At 46.9% G+C, this 22,486-nt stretch overlaps 1 protein-coding gene across 1 annotated transcript in view; it reads left to right on the top strand.

Moving 5' to 3' along the window:
- Window positions 1-22,486, top strand: part of EHD4 (EH domain containing 4) — a 75,343-nt gene that overhangs the window by 21,918 nt on the left and 30,939 nt on the right. Inside the window, exon 3 of the mRNA XM_032856759.1 lies at window positions 6,412-6,509. Within this exon, the coding sequence (XP_032712650.1) occupies window positions 6,412-6,509 (98 nt within the window). The remainder of the gene's footprint in view (window positions 1-6,411; window positions 6,510-22,486) is intronic.

Genomic DNA, 22,486 nt, shown 5'->3' on the forward strand with positions numbered 1-22,486 from the left:
CTAGAGGGCTGGTGGAGAAGGGTTTCTGTGGCCGTGCATATGGGACGTGTCTCATCGCATCTGAGAGTAAACAGCGTGACTAAGTCATATCCACACTAACGGTGCTGTTGTTCTCCCAGGGCTTATGTAAGAAAAAAAGTCAATTAGCATAGGGCACTCAAACATATGTATGTAAGTATACTGTCCCTGTAATTATACTGTCCCTGTGGGAACACCTGTGGGGCTCCCCTCAAGGCAGGCAAACTCTTTAACATAGCGTACTTTCTGGGAACAAGGTCCAAATACAGTACATAGCAGGAATGGGGATTGGTTGTCTGCAGGGGAGAACTTTCTCCCTACCCCACCCCCCGCCCCCAGCAACCACAGGTCACCCCTGGGATACATGTCATTACCCTGGCCTTCTCATTACAAAGCATTGGTTCAAGGCTTTGCCTCCTGGGGCATCTTTAAAAGAGCTTAGTACTTCACAAGGTGGTACCAGGTGACACCTGGAGGGTGTCAGCCTCGAAGCATTAGGCAAACCCGTGCAGCCTGAGTTTCAATGTGGAAGGCTGGTTTCTAAAAAGGTAACAAAGAGTCTTGGGAGCAGTTCGGAGAAAAGAAGATAAATTCCCAAAAAGGCAGCTTCAAATTATAGACATTCCACACTTGAACAGTCGAAGGAGTTGAATCTAGCACGAAAAGGTCTATGAAAACAACGTGAATGCGGCATTCCGAAGCTCCACTGCGCTCCCTCACTTTTGAGAGGAATTCCACCGGCAGGACTGTCGTGAAGCTGCCCGTGTGGGAATGTGGTCCCCGAGGCTCCACAGTCTGTCACCAGGAGGCAGTTCCTACTCAGGCAGGAGGAGATGGATGGCCAGCACCCGCCGAGGGCACAAGGCCCAGAGGCACCGTGTATCTCCATCAATTCCATAACTGTCAGGACCAGCTCTGACATTCCCCGCCCCAGCCATCTGCTTCTGAACTGGGTGTTGTGTTTTTCCCTCAGTCTATTTTTCTAAACATGGTAGTCTTTTTTTTTTTTGAAATCCAGATAGCTGTAGGCATTGTATTTCATTTAGGATCTAGTTTAATTTTAAATCGCAGTTGTCCACAGAAGAAATTCTTAATCTCATTTCCTCATTGCCTCTGTTTCCTTTTGAAAAATAGCTTTAACCAGCAGCCCCAGGGATTGAAATGTTGCAACTTTCTTTAGAGCTGAAGGAATCTGAGGGATACTTCCAACATACCTGTCCTTTTAGGCAGGCCTGATCATAGCGACGATAAAATACAAATCCACTGTCTCACATTACTGTGAAGATTTAGCAATACTAGAACACACAAGTGTATTTTTGGACATATACCCTGTCACCACTCTAATTAAATGAAGCTTTAGTAATAGACTTTTTTTTATACGAATGTTACAGTCACTGAGTACCACTGGGATATTTTTTTTTTTTTTTTGTCTGACTTCCCACAAACATACAGCATCAGTCCAGACACATGTGGGCTCCCTCAGCTAATTTAGATGCAGAGACAAAGGAAGAGAGGCTTTTACCAAGAATCACCAGCAAATTTGTTACTTTCTTTTTAATCTGAGTGACAGACTGGTTCTGTTGGTTTATTTGTTTGCTTTGTGGGGTTTACCCATAATAAACGCCCTGAAGCTCTTCCCATTAATCTTTAAGCTCAGGATTTGTGGTGGCTGCCAGATCACCGACCATTGTTCTTCACCGGTCACTGGCAGCCGACTCTGTGGTCCTGGTCCCCAGAGACCAGAAAACCAGCTTCACCCGCTGCCCCCAGGCAGACCTTCCCAGCGCTGGTGCGTTGCCATTCCTCACTGCGGCAGTCAGGAAAGAGAGACTTTGGTGTAGAAAATTACCTATTTGGGTCATAACACATGAAATTGCCAACATTCAGCCAGCCTTGACTTGTAAAAGCGGTGATGCTGTAAGATTCAATCAAAGAGGGTAGCTGTGGGCTTCTTAGAGTCTGGATGTGAAGTTAAATTTCTCCTGGGCACTGGAAGTTTTGATCACCCATTCGTGGCAGGACTGTGGTATGATAATGATTGGGGCTTGGTTGTAAAAGTCTTTTTTGTGTATTGTGTGCTCTTTACTGTGCCATCTTAGGAAGTCATGTCCTCTATCTGGTCTCTCTCAAGTGGGCTTGAAGGGGTTGTCCCTTGTGTCCCTTGTTAGCATCTGACATGCTCTGAGCCTGATGACAAGGTGGGAGATCTGGGGCTGGTAGAATTGCTCAGATCCCTAGAGCTCACAGCGTGAGTGAGCAACGTCTCAGCCCTCCAGTGGTGGGCTGAGAGCACATCACAGGGGAGTCTCTGGTGCGGGATTCCAAGGCTGTGGCACGTCACTCCCTTGTTTTGTTTTTTTAAGATTTTATTTATTTGACAGAGAGAGATCACAAGCAGGCAGAGAGGCAGGCAGAGAGAGAGGAAGGGAAGCAGGCACCCCGCGGAGCAGAGAGCCCGATATGGGCTCCATCCCAGGACCCTGGGATCATGATCTGAGCTGAAGGCAGAGGCTTAACCCACTGAGCCACCCAGGTGCCCCTGGCACATCACTTCCTTGTTGGGGGATGTTGCCTTCTGTGATAAGGTTGGCTTGCACACACAAAATGGTGGTAGGAGTCTAGTAGTCAAAAACCCTAGCCCAAGGCCAAACTCCTAGCTTAGCATCCCAGCTCCATCGCCTACCAACCATGTGACTTGACAAGTTGTGGTATGTACCCCTCAGTGCCCCATTCTCCTCCTGTGTAAACGGCAACACACCGCCCCTACCTCTCAGGTTGTGGTGAGGATTGAGTGAGTTAAAATATATACAGAAAGTATTAAGTGCAGCGCTTAGACACATAGTAGGGGGATGGTAAATGTTGGTGCCATTTTATGGTTACTGTAACTGCTGGATATCATGACATTGTTTGGAAAGCAAAAGCAATATGAAGGTACTGCCTGGTTCTTTTAAAATGTTGATTATCAAATTGGAATGTTAGCATTTGGAGGCAATTTTCAAATCCCCGCTCCTCTCACCTCCCTGTTTTACTATGTGGCAGGACCTCAGAGCCCAGACTGTTCCTTGATCCAGCCCCCTTTCTGCTAACCCTCAGCCGCCTTTGGGAAGTGGCAGGGGATGGGGGTCAAGCGCAGAGTCTGTGCCCATCCTCCCCTCCTTTTATCAGAGAACAAGAGGCATCAGGGCAGCTCTGGGTGAGCAGACCCTGCCTAACAGCTTCCGTGAGGCTCCTGGGCTTAACCGGCACAGGTCTGCCTATTTCATGGGAAAATGTAGGAGGCAAGGCCCAGGTACACTTAGGTTAGTCACTCTGGGAAGGAAGAGGAAATCCATCTTGGGACAGCAAATCTGTGCTTGGAAACACTTCAGCACACAAACATAAACAAGAAAAGCCTGACCCAGGGCTGACTGTAATATACCCAGTAAATAACCTTGCCTTTCACCTTCCTTTCTTAGAGCATAAAAGTAATACAGGATTGCTGTAACAGCATTGCATTAGGGTTTTTTTCTGATTATAATTATTTAGGAAACTATGTGTGGTTCAACTCCTTGTGTAAGATGCCTGCCCCCACACAGGGGTTTGAAAGCTGACTCATGCTTTGTGCTCTCTTGCCACAACACCCCTACCTACCCTCCCCCTTCCTGACCCTCACACCACCACTACCACCACCGCACCCCTCTGCCCCCACCCTGGCCCCAAGCTTTCTTGCTTTCTTTCATGGAGTGTAGCCTGGTTTTGCACACATAACCCAGCCACCATCTCTCAGGGTGCCCCTGGTGAGCTCCCTCCTCCTCTCTCTGCCATCTTCTTCCCTCTTTCCACTGCGCCATCCCCTACCCCACTCCACTACCCCCTCCTCTTCCCCCTCCTCCCCTTTTCTGCAGTTATCCCTGTGGGTCTCTCAACCTGCCCCCTTGTTTGTTGTGAGGTAACGTCTCCACATTCACCACATCTGACCGCATCTTGTTTTGTGGCTCACAGATTTTGCCTGATTTCGCCTCTGCTGTTGTGTCAGGAGGCATGCGAGTTGTTGAAAGTTTGTCACTTTGCAGAGAGAGAGTGGACAGTTTACACATTTGGGATCCCTCTGTTTAACTCCACACTAGAATCCAGGGGTTTTGTGTTTTGGAAAAGTTGCTAGTGAGTGTGAGCTTGTGGTTTTGGAGAAAGGTCAGTCTCTCACAGGAATACTTTGTGTAAAATAGTTCCACATATGTGCAGTTTTTCAGCATTATCAAATGTCTCAAGCCATCTAATAAAAAAGATGGGACTGTGATAAGAGACAGAATCATTACTAATGAGACATGCACTCTACCACAGATGTGCTCAGAACTCTGTTCCTACCTCAGTTCCAAGCCTCAAATGTGGTGGTTTTTTCTCTGTGAATTTACAAAGAGTAAATGCTTAGTGATCTCTGTGCACTTCGTTCTCACAGATCTGGTCTCCCAAGTTTGGACATTGGGATTTACTGAAAAGTCTGGAGGGTGCATGAGGGGCGGGAGAAAATCAGAAATGAGGGGTTCTCTTCAATTAGCCTCACCCTTTATTTTTAACATTTATGGGTTGAGTCTAGCTCAGCAGACATCAGAAATATTAGGTCACCCTCTCCAGCCAGCCAGGCCTTCACGGTGTAACCTCAAGATGTCATAACGACTTTGAGCTTCAGCTTTTCCAGCTACAAAATGACCCTAGTATCTTTTCCTACATCTGTCCGGGCTGACCTGAAAATATAGGAAAGAATGTGTGGGAAACTTGTCCTGAGCACCTTCAAAGAAAGCAACTTTGAAATGTCAGTAATTGTACCTCTTGCTCCGGACTGCCCACCCCCTGCCTGTGAGGCCGTGACCTCACCCTGGCCGGGGGGCTATGCCATCCACGTGTGCACTGTGAAGGCTGGCGTGGCCCCCCGGCCTGCATTCCCAGCATATTTACTTTCTGAGTGATCCCACCAGTTCCCCTGAATGGAATAATTGAGCTTTCACTGAGGGTTTTCCAGCCTTCGGCCCACACAGATACAGAAGTTATCCAATTACAAAACAGAAGGAGGAGAGCCACTCTATAGGTTTTGCCTTAAAACAGACACAGCGGGGTGCCTGGGTGGCTCAGTTGGTTAAGCGTCTGCCTTCGGCTCAGGTTGTGATCTCAGAGTCCTGGGATTAAGTCCTGCATTGGGCCCCCAACTCAGCGGACAGCCTGCTTCTCCCTGTCCCTCTGCTATTCCCCCCGTTTGTATGTGTGTGTGCTCTCTCTCTCTCTCTCTCTCTATCAAATAAATAAAATCTTTAAAAAAGAAAGAAAGAAAAAAAAAAAAAAAACACAGCGACTACCAGAGATCCACCTTGGACTTTGCTGCCTGGATAAAAGGAACAAAATGTTTCCCTCTGCTACTCTAGTTATTCACTATTAAAGCTAAAAAGGACCTCACCGGTCCCCATCCAAGTATTTCCATTTACACATAAGGACACAGGCCTGGAGCTGGGAGGCCCTTGTCCTGGGTCCCACAGAAAATAATTGGTGAAGGCTGAGCTAAACCTGAACCCAGTCTGCTGACCTAACAGCCAAATTTTCCTCCCATGCCACTCTGCTTCGGGGAGGGTGAGGCCAGGGCAGCTGCCCGCAGGAGGATCGGGATGAGAAGGAAGAAATGGTATCAGGAATGTGAGGGCCAAGGAAGGAGGCTTGAGATGCACCACCAGAACTCTCCCATGCCCCTGCCACTTTACCCACTCTTTGGCTACCCCTTGGACTCCGAGGCACCTGGAGGATTTAGGGTGTGGCCCACGGGTGCTTGCCCCATGCAGGGCTTGAAGCCAGATGGGCACCAGACTGGATGCTGAGTCCCCAGGGCAACAGTGAAAATAAGCCCCAGTACCTCCACAGCCACAGCAGGGAGTGGGCAGTGTGGCTGGACAGGGAGCTTAGGGTACTCCAGCACGGCTGGACGGAGGCATGGTGCATGGTCTGCCCTGGGAGAAGCAGCCCAGGACACTTGGCCAAGGAGCACCACAGAAAAGAAGCAGGCGAGGCTGATGGACTTTGGATCTGGCTGACCTGGGTTTAAGCTCTGAGTGATGCTGTGTAAGTTACTTCTCTGATGTTAATAGGAATTTCTTTCTCAAGGGGTTACTCTGAGGGACAAATGAGATGGTGTTTGTAAAATACTGAAGCATTCAGTAAATATCAGCTAAAATCAAAGTTAGCGGTTAAGGATCTGGTGGCAGGTGACAGCATACCCGCCCCCTGGTCCAGCACCTGGCCCCGTGGCACCAGTGGATGTGCTGTCTGTGCAGAGAGTCCCTTTGCAGATAACGGCAATAACCTTAAGAGGTCAAGGATCTTGTCGGAGGTTGGAGAGGTATGGTTCCTGATCCCACCTTTGATCCTTTTTTCCAGATTCATGTGCTCCCAGCTGCCCAATCAGGTCCTGAAGAGCATCAGCATCATCGACAGCCCTGGCATCCTGTCTGGGGAGAAGCAGCGCATCAGCCGAGGTCAGTGTCCCCTCTCCCCCTGCCCCAACCCCGGCACTGCTGAGGCTCACCGTCACTCCAGCAGCGATGTCTGTCAAGAGGGGATTCTATCCAACCCCACCCCCACACCAGGATGCCTCTAGCTGCCCTTGACAGACCAGGGGTCCAGAGCCGGGGGGCCCCAAGAAATAACAGGAGGTAGGCATAGAGAGCATCGAAGGTCCTGCCTTTTGGCTGAGAAACTTTCTGAAGTGTTAGCTGTAATCTCTTAGTTCCTTTAAATGCTGCCATCTGCCGCTAGTTCCCACCTGACATAATTCTTCTGAGTTTGGGAGGGGACCTTCATATTGCTACTAACCATTCCCTTGGACACATAGGACAACAAATAAAGGAGAGGAGTAGTCACTGCAAAGGAGAGAAGCCCTCCCTCCCACCCCCGTGGCCCCCGCAGCACCTTCCCTTTGTGTCAGCCTTTGTCATGGGCCAGACGCTGCTCTGTCTGCTGGGATGTGGCAAAAACAGGCCGAGGTTCTGCCTTCAGGAGCTCCTGTTCCCATGGGGAAGACAGACATGGAGCCAATTATCGCAGGGAAATAGAAAGTGAGAACTGAGATGGAGTGTATGTCTGGGAGGAAGGGGAACTGGCCCGGCCTTGCGGTGTTCGGAAAGACTCCCCAGGAGAGGCGACACCTGAGCCAAGACCTATAGGGTGAGTGGGAATTACCTAAGGGAGGCCACAAGGTGGGGAAGGAGAAGACTGGTCGGCGCTCAGAGGTGATCTGTGGAGGCTCCTGAAACCTCTAAGCCCTCCTTTCTCATGGCATTTAGGGGATACTGACTTTGCACCCTCCATGGACCCGCAGAGAGCTGGGTCCTGCCTTGCTGCGCCTTCAGGCCTCAGTCAGGGATTCTGTGGGCCATTAGGCCGCCCTGAGGCTTTCAAGAATATTCCTTGTAGAAAAAACCAGCATATTACTCCTCTTCTCTCATAAATACCTGTTAATTTTATTTTCTGTTGTAAAAGTCATGTTTGTTATAAAGGATTCAAGCAATGAATAGGGACGGACGAAATCTCTCTGTCACAGTTAACAATGGTGTGCTCCAGCTCCTTAGAGACTTTTTCCTGCACATGTATGAACATACCATTTTTAACCCAAATGCCATCTCTTGGCGAATTTTCTACAACTTGATTTTTTTTTGCTGTAATGGTCTATCACAGACATTGTTCCATGCTAGTATAGTTAAATTACTTTATTCCTCTTAACAGCTGCTTAGTTTCCATCAAAGGGACATAACACAGTTTATTTAACTAATTTGTGGGTATTTGGATGGTTAAAAATTTTCTGCTGTTATAAAGAGTGCTACGAACAGAGGTCATTTTTGTATCTGTATGCCTCAGTGCCAATAGATTTTTTTTTTTTCAGAGCCAGTTTCGGAACACTCATTTGGCCCCATAAAAGTTGCTCTGCAGATAAAATGTTTTGTTTTAAGAGGAAAGTAAAGCCACCGCATGTCCCACAGCTTTTCTGAGCTGTCCGTCTCTGACTGCTGCTATCACTTGGCTGATTCTAATCGTCCGTATTTTTTTTTTTTAAGATTTTATTTATTTATTTGACAGAGAGTGAGATAGAGAGAGCACAAGCAGAGGGAGCAGCAGAGGCAGAGGGAGAAGCAGGCTCTCTGCTGAGCAGGGAGCCTGATGTAGGACTCGATCCCAGGATTCTGGGATGACCTGAGCTGAAAGCAGATGTTAATCGTCCATATTCTTCAGGGCCTCTCCTTGGCTCCATGATTACAAGTGTCTTTCAGACTGTAGCTCCTTTATAACTGTGTAGCATGGCAGACTGCTTCCGGGAGGCTTTGAAGACCAGTCCTTTTTAACTCTTTATAGCAGTCTGACTCACATCCTGGTCTGACTTACGATGGCATACACTTACTCACATCCCGTGCCCAGAATAGTCTACATGGTTCCAAGCAGTTGTTGCTCCGTAGCCCCTGCTGTCCTGACAGACAGAGCAGCTGGTGGGGAGGGACCAAGAGCTGCTAAGGATGACAGCACCCTGCACCGGGGTTGACGTTCCCAAGCCTGAGTACCAACCTGTGTTTGGCCGGGGTCCCTCAGCTGTCCATTTCTGCACACTCACTCCGAAGAGTCTATACTATTTTAGAGCTGCTCTAGCTTAAACTGCTGCATACAGTGCTGCATTCCCACTCACCCTCGTGCTGCTTCCATCCCTCCAGCCTTGTAATCATGGCACCACCTTCGCCAGTCGCTTATGTCGACATTGGATGAGGGAGGAGGTATAAACAGTGAGCCTGCAGGATGTTTGAAACATCTGCCATTGACTTTATTAGTGGGGCTTTGATTTTCTTACTGGTGTTCTGTCTCTAAAAGAGGAAAGATGGCAGCTGCTGTGCCTTCTGCTTGTCCCTTGGTGCAGCTGATGGATTAACCTTCAAGAAGCAGAGTCTGATCAGGCAGATGCCTCTTACACATCTAGAGGGTCTCTTTAGGTGTGTATCCATAATAGCAATATGAGAACATCCACCTTATACTGAGCCCTTGCTGTATGTCTGCACTGGGCTCGTCATTGGGGATTTGCCATCTACATTCAACCTGCTTATACTCATGCACTAACAGAAGCTCAGCCCTGGCCAGGTAAACCCCACTTGCCCTCCCTCCCCTGGGAAAGCAGAGCCTTCCAACGGATTGTGAGAGCCTTTGTCCCAGCGACTATGCAGATGGGTGACTCAGCTTGACGTCTGGGAGTGGACACAGGAAACACTGTTTACTGGGTGCTGCAGGAGGAGGTTGGGAGGGGCTGCATTGGCAGGCCCCGGTGTCCAGAGCTCTGGGGACCAGATGGTCAATGAGGGTATAGCTCCAGGAAGGAGTCCTGACACCTTAGTGGTGAAAGCAAAATGGGGACTCTGAACATGGGGTTCAGTAACATATCTCACCTCACCAGGGGCTCCACTCTTCCTGGCTCATTCCTCTCTCTCATGATATCATAAGCCTGGTTCCTTTTTGTCTGGCGCTGAGAAGAGGGAGTAAGTGCGATTATAAGGAGGACATAGCGTTCACAGTCATGGCTCCTCTCTAGTCCAAAGTTGTAGGTGATGGAAAGAAACATTTGACATTTCTATATGATAGTTTGTATTTTGTGGTGTCAGATTGGAGGTAAAGCATGCCAGACCCACTCTTTTGCTTAGAAGGGACCTTTACCAAACAACCGGTGTTGGCAAGGATGTAGAGAAAAGGAACCCTCTTGCACTGTTGGTGGGAATGCAAACTGGTGCAGCCACTGTGGAAAACAGTATGGAGGTTCCTCAAAAAATTAAAAATGAAACCACCCTATGATCGAGTAATTGCACTACTAGGGTATCTACCCAAAAATACAAAAACACAAATTCAAAGGGATACATGCACACCTATGTTTATAGCAGCATTATGTATAATAGTCAAATTATGGAAGCTGCCCATGTGTCCACCAATTGGTGAATGGATAAAGATGTGGTATGTATGTGTGTGTGTGTGTGTGTGTGTGTATATATATATATATGTGTGTGTGTGTGTGTGTGTGTATATATATATATATATATAAAATGGAATATTACTCAGCCATAAGAAAGAATGAAATCTTGCCATTGCAACAACATGGATAGAGCTAGAGTGCATTATGCTAAGCAAAATAAGTCTGAGAAAGAAAGCATATGATCTCACTCGTATGTGGAAATTAAGAAACAAAACAAACAAGGGGAAAAAAGAGAGACAAACCAACAAACAGACTCTTAATTATAGAGAACAAACTGATCGTTCCCAGAGGGAGGGAGTGGGGGGACAGGGGAAGCAGGTGATGAGGATAAACAAGAAAGAAAAAAGTGAGCTTTACCAATTAAGATCCTTGTACTTGCAGAATCGTAACATTTTCTCTAGCAGTCAGATCACTGGACCCCTTGTGTCCCTATTCTGTGCTTCAGAGTAAAACAAGAAGGCATAGTCAACATTTGGGGAGAGTATTACCTAAATTCATTTGGTAGCTCTATAAATAAAACCCACCAAGGTGATAGATTTTGGAACAATTTTTAGTATACTCCATATGGAAACCCGTTACTATTCAGATGTTCCTTAGTTTAATTATAGTTTGTGGAAAATCTTTAGAAACAAAGGATTGAGCTTAGTTACTAAACTGTAGCTTTCTTAGCTGACATAAAAAATATCCATCAAGCCCAGATAAAAATGTTCTGATATATTTTTAATAATAATTTTATTCTAATCAAGTAATAGCTAATAAAAGTCCGAGGAACATTTCCTGATTCTTTTCTTGTAGCCAATAGAAGAATGTTTGGATTCTTAAGATTTTTCTAAATTACCTTCTTGAAAGGTGTGAGCAAAATGTAAGTTAGTTGATTCACTCTTTTTTCTTTTTTAAGATTTTATTTATTTATTTGACAGAAAGAGACACACAGCAAGAGAAGGAACATAAGCGGGGTGGGGGGTGGTGGGAGAGGGAGAAGCAGGCTTCCCCAAGAGCAAGGAGCCCTATGTGGGGCTCCGTCCCAAGACCCTGGGATCATGACCTGAGCCAAAGGCAGATGCAAAAGACTGAACCACCCAGGCGCCCCTGGTTTACTCTTAAGAAACACCCTTTGCCCTGACGACAGCATCCAGGTTTTGTTTTGTTTTTTTAAGATTTTATTTATTAATTTGACAGGGAGAGATCACAAGTAGGCAGAGAGGCAGGCAGAGAGAGAGGGGGGCAGTCAGGCTCCCCGCTGAGCAGAGAGCCCGATGCGGGGCTCGATCCCAGGACCCTGAGCTCATGACCGAAGCCAAAGGCAGAGGCTTAAACCACTGAGCCACCCAGGCACCCCAGCCTCCAGGTTTTTTCTTACCCACACACCCTTATTTTCATTCCCACTCTCTTGTTATTCTGGCTCCTGGCCTGTTTACTTCCTAAAATACCGTTTATCCATGCTGATCCTAAGCATCATTCGGGACTTATCTCTGGATTCAGGCATGAACACAAGTGTGTTCCCAACTCCCGGTCCGAATCTCTGGGCTCTGGCTCTCATTGTAATGCGTCGGTCGGACAAGAAGAACACTGAAAAATTTGAATGTGGCAGCTGGCATTCTTGTCCATCTATTTAACATAGAAGCATATGGAAGGCGCTTTAGCAGTGAGTAAGTATTCCTGTGGTTTCCTGAAAGGATGAGGTTTTGTGTCACCTTCAACAGCCTTCACTCGGGTAACAAGCGTAGTACAGTTTTTCTCTTTTAGAAATGTAAATTACTCCAAAGGAGAAAAACTCTTGCTCTGAACTTTCCAACAGCTGTATCTATTCCTCTGAGACCAGTACCTGTCAGCTGAAAATTTGAGAGCATCTTCTGATGTTTAAGTCCTTCACTGTACAAGCCCTTCTCATTTTAAGTCAATGAATGAAACTGGGAAGAGAGGGGGGAAAAGCGGAAGCAGGAATAGAAAATGTCCTGTTGGTAAAAGCAATAAATTACAGTAATGCAGGGGCACCCTGGGTGGTTCAGTGGGTTAAAGCCTCTGCCTTCGGCTCAGGTCATGATCCCGGGGTCCTGGGATCAAATCCCATGTCAGGCTCTCTGCTCGGCGGGGAGCCTGCTTCCCTCTCTCTCTCTGCCTGCCTCTCTGCCTACTTGTGATCTCTGTCTGTCAAATAAATAAATAAAATCTTAAAAAAAAATTACAGTAATGCATATGCAACAAAAGGGATCGAAATGTGCTTCAGATAACATGGCCCTCACAGTAGCTTCAACAATCACATTAGCTTCAAAAATTGATTCATGTTTTAACATTCACATACTGACATCCTTAAGTCCCCTTACCTTTAGCAACGTTAAGGAAAGCCTTCAGGAATAAAAAGGGCATCTGTGGACATGACAGGAAACGTGAACAGGCAGTTTCAAGGGTCTGCCAGCTCCGCCCAAACGTAATATCACACAAGAGCTGTGACAGACCTGGCGAAAAGGGACATACAGTTCCAACCTGGAATTAATGAAGGTGCAGAAAAAATAGAAAAGCTACAAGCAAACCATAATCAAGGAAACACAGACACACCTACCTGACACATCTTTTGAACTTGAAAGGCCAGAGTTTGAAGGCAGTCCAAGAAAGGAGTGAACATTTGGGGGTGTCCCAATAAGACTGACTTCCACCCTCGGGCTTTGGGACCCACACGGCCTAGGGAGGAAAACACACACGTACACAAAGAAGAAGGAGTCTTCTTCCTCTAAGAGACCAAGAAGACCTGGAGCAAGGACTTAGGCACAGTTGACTGCAGCAAAGACCCTTCTAAGAAGCTTGGGGAGAGCGGAGAGCTGGAGACTTAGGAGGCCAGCAGCAACTTGCGTGGGGCAGCGATGACAGGGGAATCCCGTCCTTAAGGTGGGCTGCACAGCCTGGGCTGTGGACATGAGCGCAGAACTTCATGGAGACTTTCTGAGAGGGGCCTGCTAATGTCTGCCTAGTATCCCTGGAACACGGGTATTCAGGCCTTACCTGGGTAGAAATAATAACTGAATAAATGGGGGTGGGTGAGGCAGCGTTCTCCTTTCCCTCATTCTGGTCGCCACCCAATCACGGATGCAGCTCAGGGTCTTCCATTCCAGCTTTCCTGCAGCACCAGAGACTGTGGTCACAAGAGCTCAATGGACCCGCAGCTCCCAGCTCCCCATCCTGTGCTTGCTATGGGGTTTCTTGATTTTTTTGTTCTGTTTCTTGGGGCTTGGGCCTAACCACAGTTCATGCTCTCTTAGCTCCTTTCCTTGTCCACTGTGGCTCCTCCCAGCTTCAAGGCGTTCCCAGTTTTCATCAGCACAGTCTTGGGCCGTCACCCTTGGATCCAGAATTTGGGTGAACAGGGCCAAGCCTTGAGGTACACCAGTAGAGACTGGCATCTAGGTTGACAGCAACTCATTAAGGAACAAGTTCCACTGAGATGCAGTGAGCTCTTGTGTGCCAAGTACCAGGCTAGGAACGGGGAGTAAGAAGATGAACAAGGACACGCCCCTGGCCTGCAGTGACCACAGCCCAGTGTGCTCATCCGGCTGGTCACTGATGCACCCCACTGTTATGAAAGAAAGGTGTCCCCTCAACAGACTTAAATCCATTTAACAAACTGTGGGCCAAAAAATGGACATGGTCACTGCCCTTAGGGAATTCATGTTCTGATGGGAGGGTCAGACAAGGACAGCAGGGAAACAAATGAACAAATGAATAAATCCTTGTAAATAGTGGTGAAGGCCAGGAAGGAAACAGATGAGACCCTGAGCATAATGAGAGGGACTGACGTGGAGCTGCCCACTCTCAGGAGGTAGGGAGGCCTGGGGCTGAAAGCCCAGAGGGAACCAGCCTTCAGATGGGGGCTGGGCGAGGTTTTGCAAGTTTTGGCTGACCATGCCGTCTGTTCAGATATTTCCCACCCGATATGTAAAGGATGTATAAACTACTAGATGTTCGGCTGTCAGATACTGACACACGGATTTTAGTTTCTGAATATTCATGTTTTCTTTCTTCTCCATCCCCACCCCTCACGCCCAGGGTCTTTTCTGTGACCTCCATCAGCTGGTCTGTAATCCCAGAATCAAACAAATTGTTTTCTCGGGTCCAGTCAAGGGATTGAAATTCTGAACGTAGTTTAGCGGGAAGCATGGGCAGTAGTTCTGGTCTTCTTGGGTCCAGCTCAGCTGTGTACCGCTCACGTGGCCTTGGGGAAGTGGAGAGTCTGTAAAGGGAGGGTAACGATAGAACCTCACATGCCATGTTGTTGTCACCAAGTTAACACACAGAAAGCAGAAAACCATGCCCCGCCCAGTGCATAGTAAGTGCTCAGTGCATGTTAGCTGCTCTTATTACTTTCATAATCTCCTTGTATTATTGTTGTTGTTGCTGTGGAAGGCCAAAGAGTTCTCACAGGCTGAGCTTAATCAGCCTTCATATTGGTTTCTTGCTTCTTGAAGTCTTCTGAGTAGGAGAGATGTTTGTCAAGTGGTCCACAATATAGTTTGTTGTTCAGGGACTGAATATTCTATTTTTAGATAAGTGTTCCTACCTCTTATCCACATCTTTCAGTTGTTTTATCGATGATTAGCTTTTACATTTTGAAATCATAGGCCCCTCTAGCCGTAGAAAAGCGATACCACTCTAATCAATCGTCCAGTTTTAAAAATAATTGATGGAAAAGAATTTTAAAATAACAGATTGTGTGTGTGTGTGTGTGTGTGTGTGTGTGTGTGTGTGTGTGATCTTTTCAATATTCTTTTATTGTAGAAGTGATGGTATTAAGAGCAGTGCATAATGTTAGGGGCATGCTAGAGACTGTTCATTCAACACACATTTAAATCAATTATCCACTGGGTGGCAAGTACTGTCCTAGATGCCAGGATTCAAAATGAGTCGGACACAGGCTTTGGCCAGGGCGCTCATACTCAGGGTGAATACACCTGCAAACAAGTCAGGGCTGTCCTGTGTGTTATAGGAGTTCTGATCAAGAAGTGCAGTGAGTAGGGACCCCACCAGTCCCCCGTGGGGAGTGGGAGGTAGTAGAGGCTCTTCTTCTCCCCCTCCTTTTTTTTTTTCCTTTTGGACTTGCATTTTCTCTCTGTCTCAACAATTTAGTAGGTTTTTTATATATTTACAAAATTGTGCAACCATCACCGAAACCAATTTTGGGAACATTTCCATCACCCCAAAAAGAAACTGAATACTCCAACCCCCAGACCCTGGTGACCACTACTTTCTGTCTCTGTGGATTTGCCTATTCTGGACATTTCATATAAATAGGATATGTGGCCTTTTTATCTGGCTTTTTCCACTTAGCATAATGTGTTCAGTGTTCATCCATGTTTTAAAAGGTATCAGTACTTCATTCCTTTTTGGGGTTGAATAGCATTCCATTGTATTGCCATGTGACATTTGATTAATGCATCAATTGATGGACATTTGGGTTTCCACAGTTTGGGCCATTTTGAATAATGATGTGATCATTCATGTAGGAGTTCTTGCAAAAACATACATTTTTAATTCTCTTGGGTATTTACCTAGAAGCAGAATTGCTGGGTCCTATGGTAACTCAGTGTTTTGAGAAACTCAGTGTTCCAAAGTGGGTGCACCATTTTACATTCCCACCAGCAGGGTACAAGTGTTCTAGTTTCTCCACGTCCTCATCAACACTGTCATTTTAATTAGAACCATCCCAGTAGGTATGAACTGGTATTTCATTATGGTTTCAATCTGCATTTCTCTGAAGGCTAATGATGCTGATCATTTTCTCATGTGCTTTGTTAGCCATTGATGTATCTTCTTTAAAGAAATGTATATATAGATCCTTTGCCCATTTTTAATTGGATTATTTGTCTTTTATTGAGTTTTAACATTCTTTATGTGTTCTCTATTCTAGTCAGATATTTGATCTTCAAATATTTATTTTGTCTCATGTCGTGCTTGTCTTTTCACTGTCTATATGATATTGTCTGAAGCACAGAACTTTTTCATTTTAATGAAAGCTAACCCAAGCTCATGAAACTTTAATCCTGTATTTTTTTTTGAAGATTTTATTTATTTATTTGACAGACAGAGATCACAAGTAGACAGAGAGGCAGGCAGAGAGAGGAGGAAGCAGGCTCCCCGCTGAGCAGAGAGCCCGATGTGGGACTCGATCCCAGGACCCTGAGATCATGACCCAAGCCGAAGGCAGCAGCCTAACCCACTGAGCCACCCAGGCGCCCCAATCCTGTATTTTTTTTTTTTGAGAGGATTATAGTTCTAGCACTTGCATTTAGGTCATTGATCCATTTTAAGTTAATTTTTGTATATGGTGTGAGGTTGGGATCCACCTTGATTGTTTTGCATGTGTATATCCAGCTGTCCAGCACCCATTTGTTGAAAAGACAGTACTTTCCTTCATTGAATTGTCTTGGCACTCTCTTTGAAAATCAGTTGGCTGTAAATGTGAAGGTTTATTTCTGTACTCTCAGTTTTATTTCATTGATCTATATGTCTAACCTTATGAAGCAGCACGTCTTGATCAGGGCTTCCAGGGAAACAAGTGAGTTCATCAGCCTGCAAGCTCAGGGCGTTATCAGATAGAGTGAAGATATAGTAAGATGATGGTATGAAGCTCCTACCACAGCACCTGTCTGGTGCATAGTCGAGGAAAAGATAACCATGGCTGTCCTTATAATTGTTACCCTTTTCCAGGCAGCAGAAAGGGTATGTTCATGAACAGAGGATGATGTGTGAGCTGGGGCCCTTTGGAGGAACGTGCATTGTGGAACATGGGCATGTGTGGGGGCCACACATGACAGGATATTGGGTTTTGTCCTGGAGATTGCACGGAATATGGAGAAGTGTGAGGTAAAGGATGACATGGTAGAGAATTCTGTAGAATAGAGCATATGTCTTCAACCTCAGACCACGAAGCCATTTTTATGTTTAGAGCTTAAGCTCGGTGCTTGCCTCAGAGCTTTGTTTGAATTTGGCAACAACAGAAGTGTCCATCCCCCAGGGAATGGGGCTGACCCATGATGATTTGTTGGCAGATCCTGTTTTCTGGCTGTGCTAAGGCCAGTTAGGGTGTGAGGTCCTGGACACCACTTGCTCCTTGGGCCTCCCACAGGAAATCCTGGTTCCTTTTTGTTTCAGGGAAGTTTGCTGACAGACGCATTCATGGCTCCTTTTCCACCACTGCCACAGGAAATTCCACACCACAAGTGTTGCTGCTCCTGTCCCTGATGTGAGCCTGTCATCACTGTGACTCAGAAGGGCCTTCGCCCAGCCCTGGCAGTTATTTTTACTTCTGTCAATATTTTAAATGCATGCTTGATCATGAGGGATGACTGCTTCTACCCAAACTTTAAACCTACCTACCCTTGTAAAATTTATTTTATTTTATTTTATTTTTTTTGGTAGGGAGAAAATCACTTATCTTACTATCCTCTGTGGAGCAGCTCATGATCTTCAAATATTTCATAGATGTTGGGATGCAGAGATTAGTCAGAGAAAAGGTCCGTTCCTTACTCTTGAGTAATAATAATGGCTAATACTTCCACAGCACATTGTAAATTGCTTTCCATACATTATTAACTCATTTGCTCCGCACAAGAGCTCTATGAAGTAGGAAGTATTACCACATTTCACAGGAGAGAAAACTGAGGCACAAAGAGGTTAAGTAACTTGCCCATAGTCCTCTAGAAGTGTGGTAGCCAGTCTCAAAAGATACCTCCTCCTCCTCCCACCACCCCCACCACCATGTACTGTGCTCCCGATAGTCATGCCTGCTGCAGTCCCCTCCCCTTGAATCTAGGACAGCCTTCTGACTCACTTTTTTGACGAGTACAATTCTCCAGGAGTGATGTTTTGTAACTTCCCAAGTCTTAATCATAAGTCCTGAAGGTTCCAGCTGGATCTACAGGCAGCCAACTGACATTGAACAAGTCTAACCACCCAGAGACCAACATACTGTGAGGAAAGCCCAGGCTAGTCACACGGAGGCTCAGGGAAGCCGCTAGCCTAGGCGAGGGAAGTGAAGAGGCCGTCAAGGACAACCAGCTCAGCTGAGCCCTCAGGCAGTTCCAGCCCCAACTGCCATTTGACTGTCCCCTCATGGACACTCCCTGATGGAGAACCACCCAGCTGAGCCCAGTCAATCCTCAGACCAGAGAAAATAGTAAGTTATTATTTAAGCTGCTGAGTTTTAAGGTGACTGATAACCAGAGCAGATAGTAAATGGATGAGTGGGATCCAAACCACACAGCCTCCTTCTGAAGTGTGTGCTGTTAACCACAAGAGACTCCGAGGATACAAACCGGGGAAACCTCTCTCTCTCTCTTACTGTCACATACATACACACACAGAGAAGGCAGTGCTGGGGAAGGGTACTGGTGGGGCAAGTTTCCATGTAATTGATGCTTTCCCCCTACAAACACCAAACTTCCTGTGTTTTTTTTACCTTCAGCAATTATTGATGGTCACCTTTGGGAAACACCGCACACACTGCCCTACATTCTCATTCAAAAGATAGTAAAAAGGGGAAGAGCTTGTCTTATATTGAATATCTTCCACGCACCAAACTCTGCTTGGTTCCTCCTGGCCCGTTTCTTCCGTGTCAGGCATCAGGGGCTTTATTTTTAAACGGAACAGGATAGACCCTGTCACGCCTTCCTGGAGTACACACCAGGGAGGGGGACGGGTGAGCAGAAATACAAAGCAAATGAATGTTGAAAGGAAGACTTGAATAAAGTAATTGCTGAGTCCCACAGCAGGGGTGTTCTGACTTTAGATGGGGTGTGTGTGTGGCGGGTGGGGGGCGGTCTCTGAGGAAGTGACTTGTAGGTTAAAACCCAAAGAATAAAAGGATTAGCCTGGCAGGGCTTTGGGGAAGCCCAAGGGGAGTGAAGACCTGACTGGGTCCAGGGAAGGCTAGAAGCTGCTGAGTAGCCGGGAAGTGGTGGTCAGTGAGGTGGGGAGCGCTTGCTGTGGGGGGGCTGTCGGCCTTAGGGAAGCGCGTGGATTTTATTCTGAGAGGAATAGGAAGCCATTGAAGGATTATCTTTTTTAATGTCCTCTTGATTACCCAGAATTATTACTATGAGCATCCGGGAGTTGTGGCCCTGAGCAGTCACAGAACCAGCCCTGGGTCTGCCACTCTGCTTCTGTGGGTTTGGTTGCTAGGTTGGTTTTCTCTTCCCCGGGTGTTGCTGTCATTTCTTCCTTGGGACCTGTCCTCAGGTCACCCTCTTTCCACCCCGTTTCTGCCCTGGAGTTGATGAAGCTATGAATGAGGCCAAGAAGCCCTACCGCTCTGATCCTCAGGCCCCAGGGAACTTGGTAACAGGCTACTTCCTGACCTCAGCACGAACAAAGTGGGGAGTGTGGGGTGGGGCCGCTGCCCGCGGATCCCCACTTGGAGGAGTCTGGGGTTGCTGAGTGGGCCTCCTGAGCCTGCCCTTTCCTGTGTGCTCTGCTACCCCCGAGGCAAGTGAAAGAAGAGAGGATTACAAACTTGGGGAACTACCAAAATGGACTTGAGCTCTGCCCCACATCTCTCGTTTGCTGGTGAACGCTGTCCTCTTGGAGGCCAGGATGGAGGATGTAAGTTGGTGGGGGTCCAGGACGGGATGTCTTTGGGTGGGGCGGAGCCTCCGGCACTGGGCTGGGCTCTGTGATTCACCAACATCCTCCTGGGGAGGGCTGTGAAAGGAAGCAGAGGTAACTGTCCTCCCACTGTGGTCCCTGGGTGACCCGGTGACCGTGGTTGCCTTCACTTGTGGGCTTCTGACAGGATTCCTGCCTGACACTGCTGTCCTCTGCTTAGGCCTTCCCTCCATGGAGGAGCACATCTCCCCCCCCACAACGTTTCTATACTTCTTTGGAAGTCAGGAGTTTTAGGAACCTCTAAAAAAGAAAGAAGAGTTGTTGTTTGTTTTTTTTAAGATTTTATTTATTTATTTGACAGACAGAGGTCACAAGTAGGCAGAAAGGCAGAGAGAGAGAGAAGAAGCAGGCTCCCCAAGGAGCAGAGAGCCCTATGCGGGGCTCAATCCCAGGACCTTGGGATCATGACCTGAGCTGAGCCGAAGGCAGAGGCCCTAACCCACCGAGCCACCCAGGCACCCCGAAAGAAGAGATTTTTAAAAGATGTCTCATTTACCTTTTCAGATGTTTAATAAGTTCACTGCTGTAATGAGAACATCCTTGTTATATAAACTGCATCCCTACAGTTAGGTGTGGTAAAAGCCCTCGCCCCCAAGTCACTGTGCACCAGTGGGGGACCCCCAGACTAGAGGGTGGGAGTGATAGGTTGAAAATGCAGGATTCTAGGTGGAGGTGGAGCTGTAGAGTGCTGAGCAATGCTGACCTGAAACATTTTTCCATTTCTCTGGCGCTTCCCCTTGCCACCTGGGGTGACCTGGGCAAGTTCCTCCGCCTCTAGGAACCTCAGTCTCCTCCTCTATAAAATGGGAAGAAAAGTACTTTCCTTGCAGAATCGGATCTTGTGAGGGTCTGAGTGATTGGTGTGAATGCCTAAGTGTTCCAGAGACATGAGCAAGGAAGGGTGCATCCAGCAAGAGGACCCGGAGTGGGGCCGGAAGTCAGGTCTCACGAACCGGCACTGCGTGGCTGAGCATCTCAAGCCAACAGATGACACGTGCTGAAAATGGCGACGCTTTCAAGGCCTCTTTGTTTTCCATGGAAGCAGAGAGGGAGGTGGTCAGAGGCTCACTGTGGGTCCTGGAGGAGGCTGACCTGAGTTCAGATCTCAGCATCCCCGCCTCCTGTAGGATCCTCATTTCATGCTTGTATAAAGGGTTGGAATTCTCCCTCCCAGGGTCATTTGAAGATACAGTAACATAACAAGTATAAATCATTTGGAAGAGAGTCACGTTACAGAACTGGTGGTTTAAATGCCCTCATTTCATGGGCTTGGATGGTCCCCGCATAGACGGACCAGGACAGCAGGGTCAGCTCGGCCAGTGCTCCGGCGTTCCCCAGGGAGAGCGGATGGTGGCAAGTCCTGGGACTTAGACCAACAGGGACCTTGCTCTTCCAGGAACCCAAAAAAGGAGAGGGGAGGAAGAAATAGGAGGACTTGACCATAGACCTGTGGAAAGAATACGGGGAGAGTGCAGCCCAGGAAGGGAGCTGGGGAAGCCTGCGGAAGACAGTGACCAACGACTGGGAGGAGGTATCCTCTTGTAGCCGAGGGCCCTGGCTGTCAGCACGTTGTATGGCGCGTTGCCATAATCTTTCTGGTATCTGGGGCTATTTCTCACATGTGCCAGACGCAGTTGCCTTTAGAAACTTCCTCTTTGCCTGCGTTATGTCAGTCTCTTTCTCAGTCAGTCTCTTTTTTTCCTCTATGTCAGTCTCTTTTTTTCCTGCTTGAATCCACATTGCAGTGTAAAGTGCAAATCAGACCATTACTCGGCATTTCACCTTTCATTCTGCACAAGTGTGTGTACCCACTTGAGACGAAAAATTTACATTACAGAAAGTTAGGTGGGGAAGCGTGTCCCAACGGCACCCCCAGTTCCTGTCCCAGAGCAAACCCTGTCGGCAGTGTCTCCCGGAGCCGGAGGGTCCCGCACACTGCTCTGCACCGAGAATGTAAACTTTGCAGCCAGCCCTTGTCAGGACGTTGAAGTGTTCTGTCATACAGAGTTGCCCAAATTAACAGCCGGTATCCTTTGGGTGGTTGGCACCCAAATGTGTTCCAAACTGTGCTGCAGAATATAGTTGTGCACACAGTGCAACTATTTACAGTTTGCATAGTAGGGTGTGAGTGGGACTCTACGATACAAAACAAATGAGCAGAGAAACAATCAGACTGGGGGTCTGTTTGCCAGAGGGGAGGTGGGCAGGGAAATGGGTGAAATTAATAAGGAAATGAGGGGTACAAACTTCCAGTTATAAAATAAATAAGTCACAGAGGTAAAAAGTGGAGCCTAGAGAATATAGTCGGCAATACTGTAATAACGTCGTATGATAACTGCTCTCACTGGGGTGAGCACTGAGCAATGTGTAGAATCACCAAGTCACTATATTGTACACCTGAAACTAATATAACACTGCATGTCAATTACACTTCAGTTTAAAAAAAAAAAAAAAGATGCACTCCTAGTAGTGAAATTACTGAGTCAAATGGAACTGAGGTCTTTTTACAGAGTTAGCCGATGCCAAAATGCCTTTTCTAGGAGATGTCCCTACTTACAGTCCCATCAACAAAACATCCTCCCCAACTCAGGGAATTACTGATTTCTTTCCCTTATCTTCACTTTATCTTTGATAGGTGAATGGCCTCTCAGTATAATTCTAATTCTCATTTTTATTATTAGTGTGGTTAAGCACCTTTGCCTATTTTCAGATTATTTCCAAGTATTTCCTTTCTGGAGGTATTTGACCATTTTGAAATACTATCGGTAACTATGTGAACTTTTATTTAGTAAAATAATTGAGTCATTTTTA

Source organism: Lontra canadensis, unplaced genomic scaffold (genome assembly GCF_010015895.1).
Source record: "Lontra canadensis isolate GAN:19392208 unplaced genomic scaffold, GSC_riverotter_1.0 scaffold12, whole genome shotgun sequence".
NCBI lineage: Eukaryota > Metazoa > Chordata > Mammalia > Carnivora > Mustelidae > Lontra > Lontra canadensis.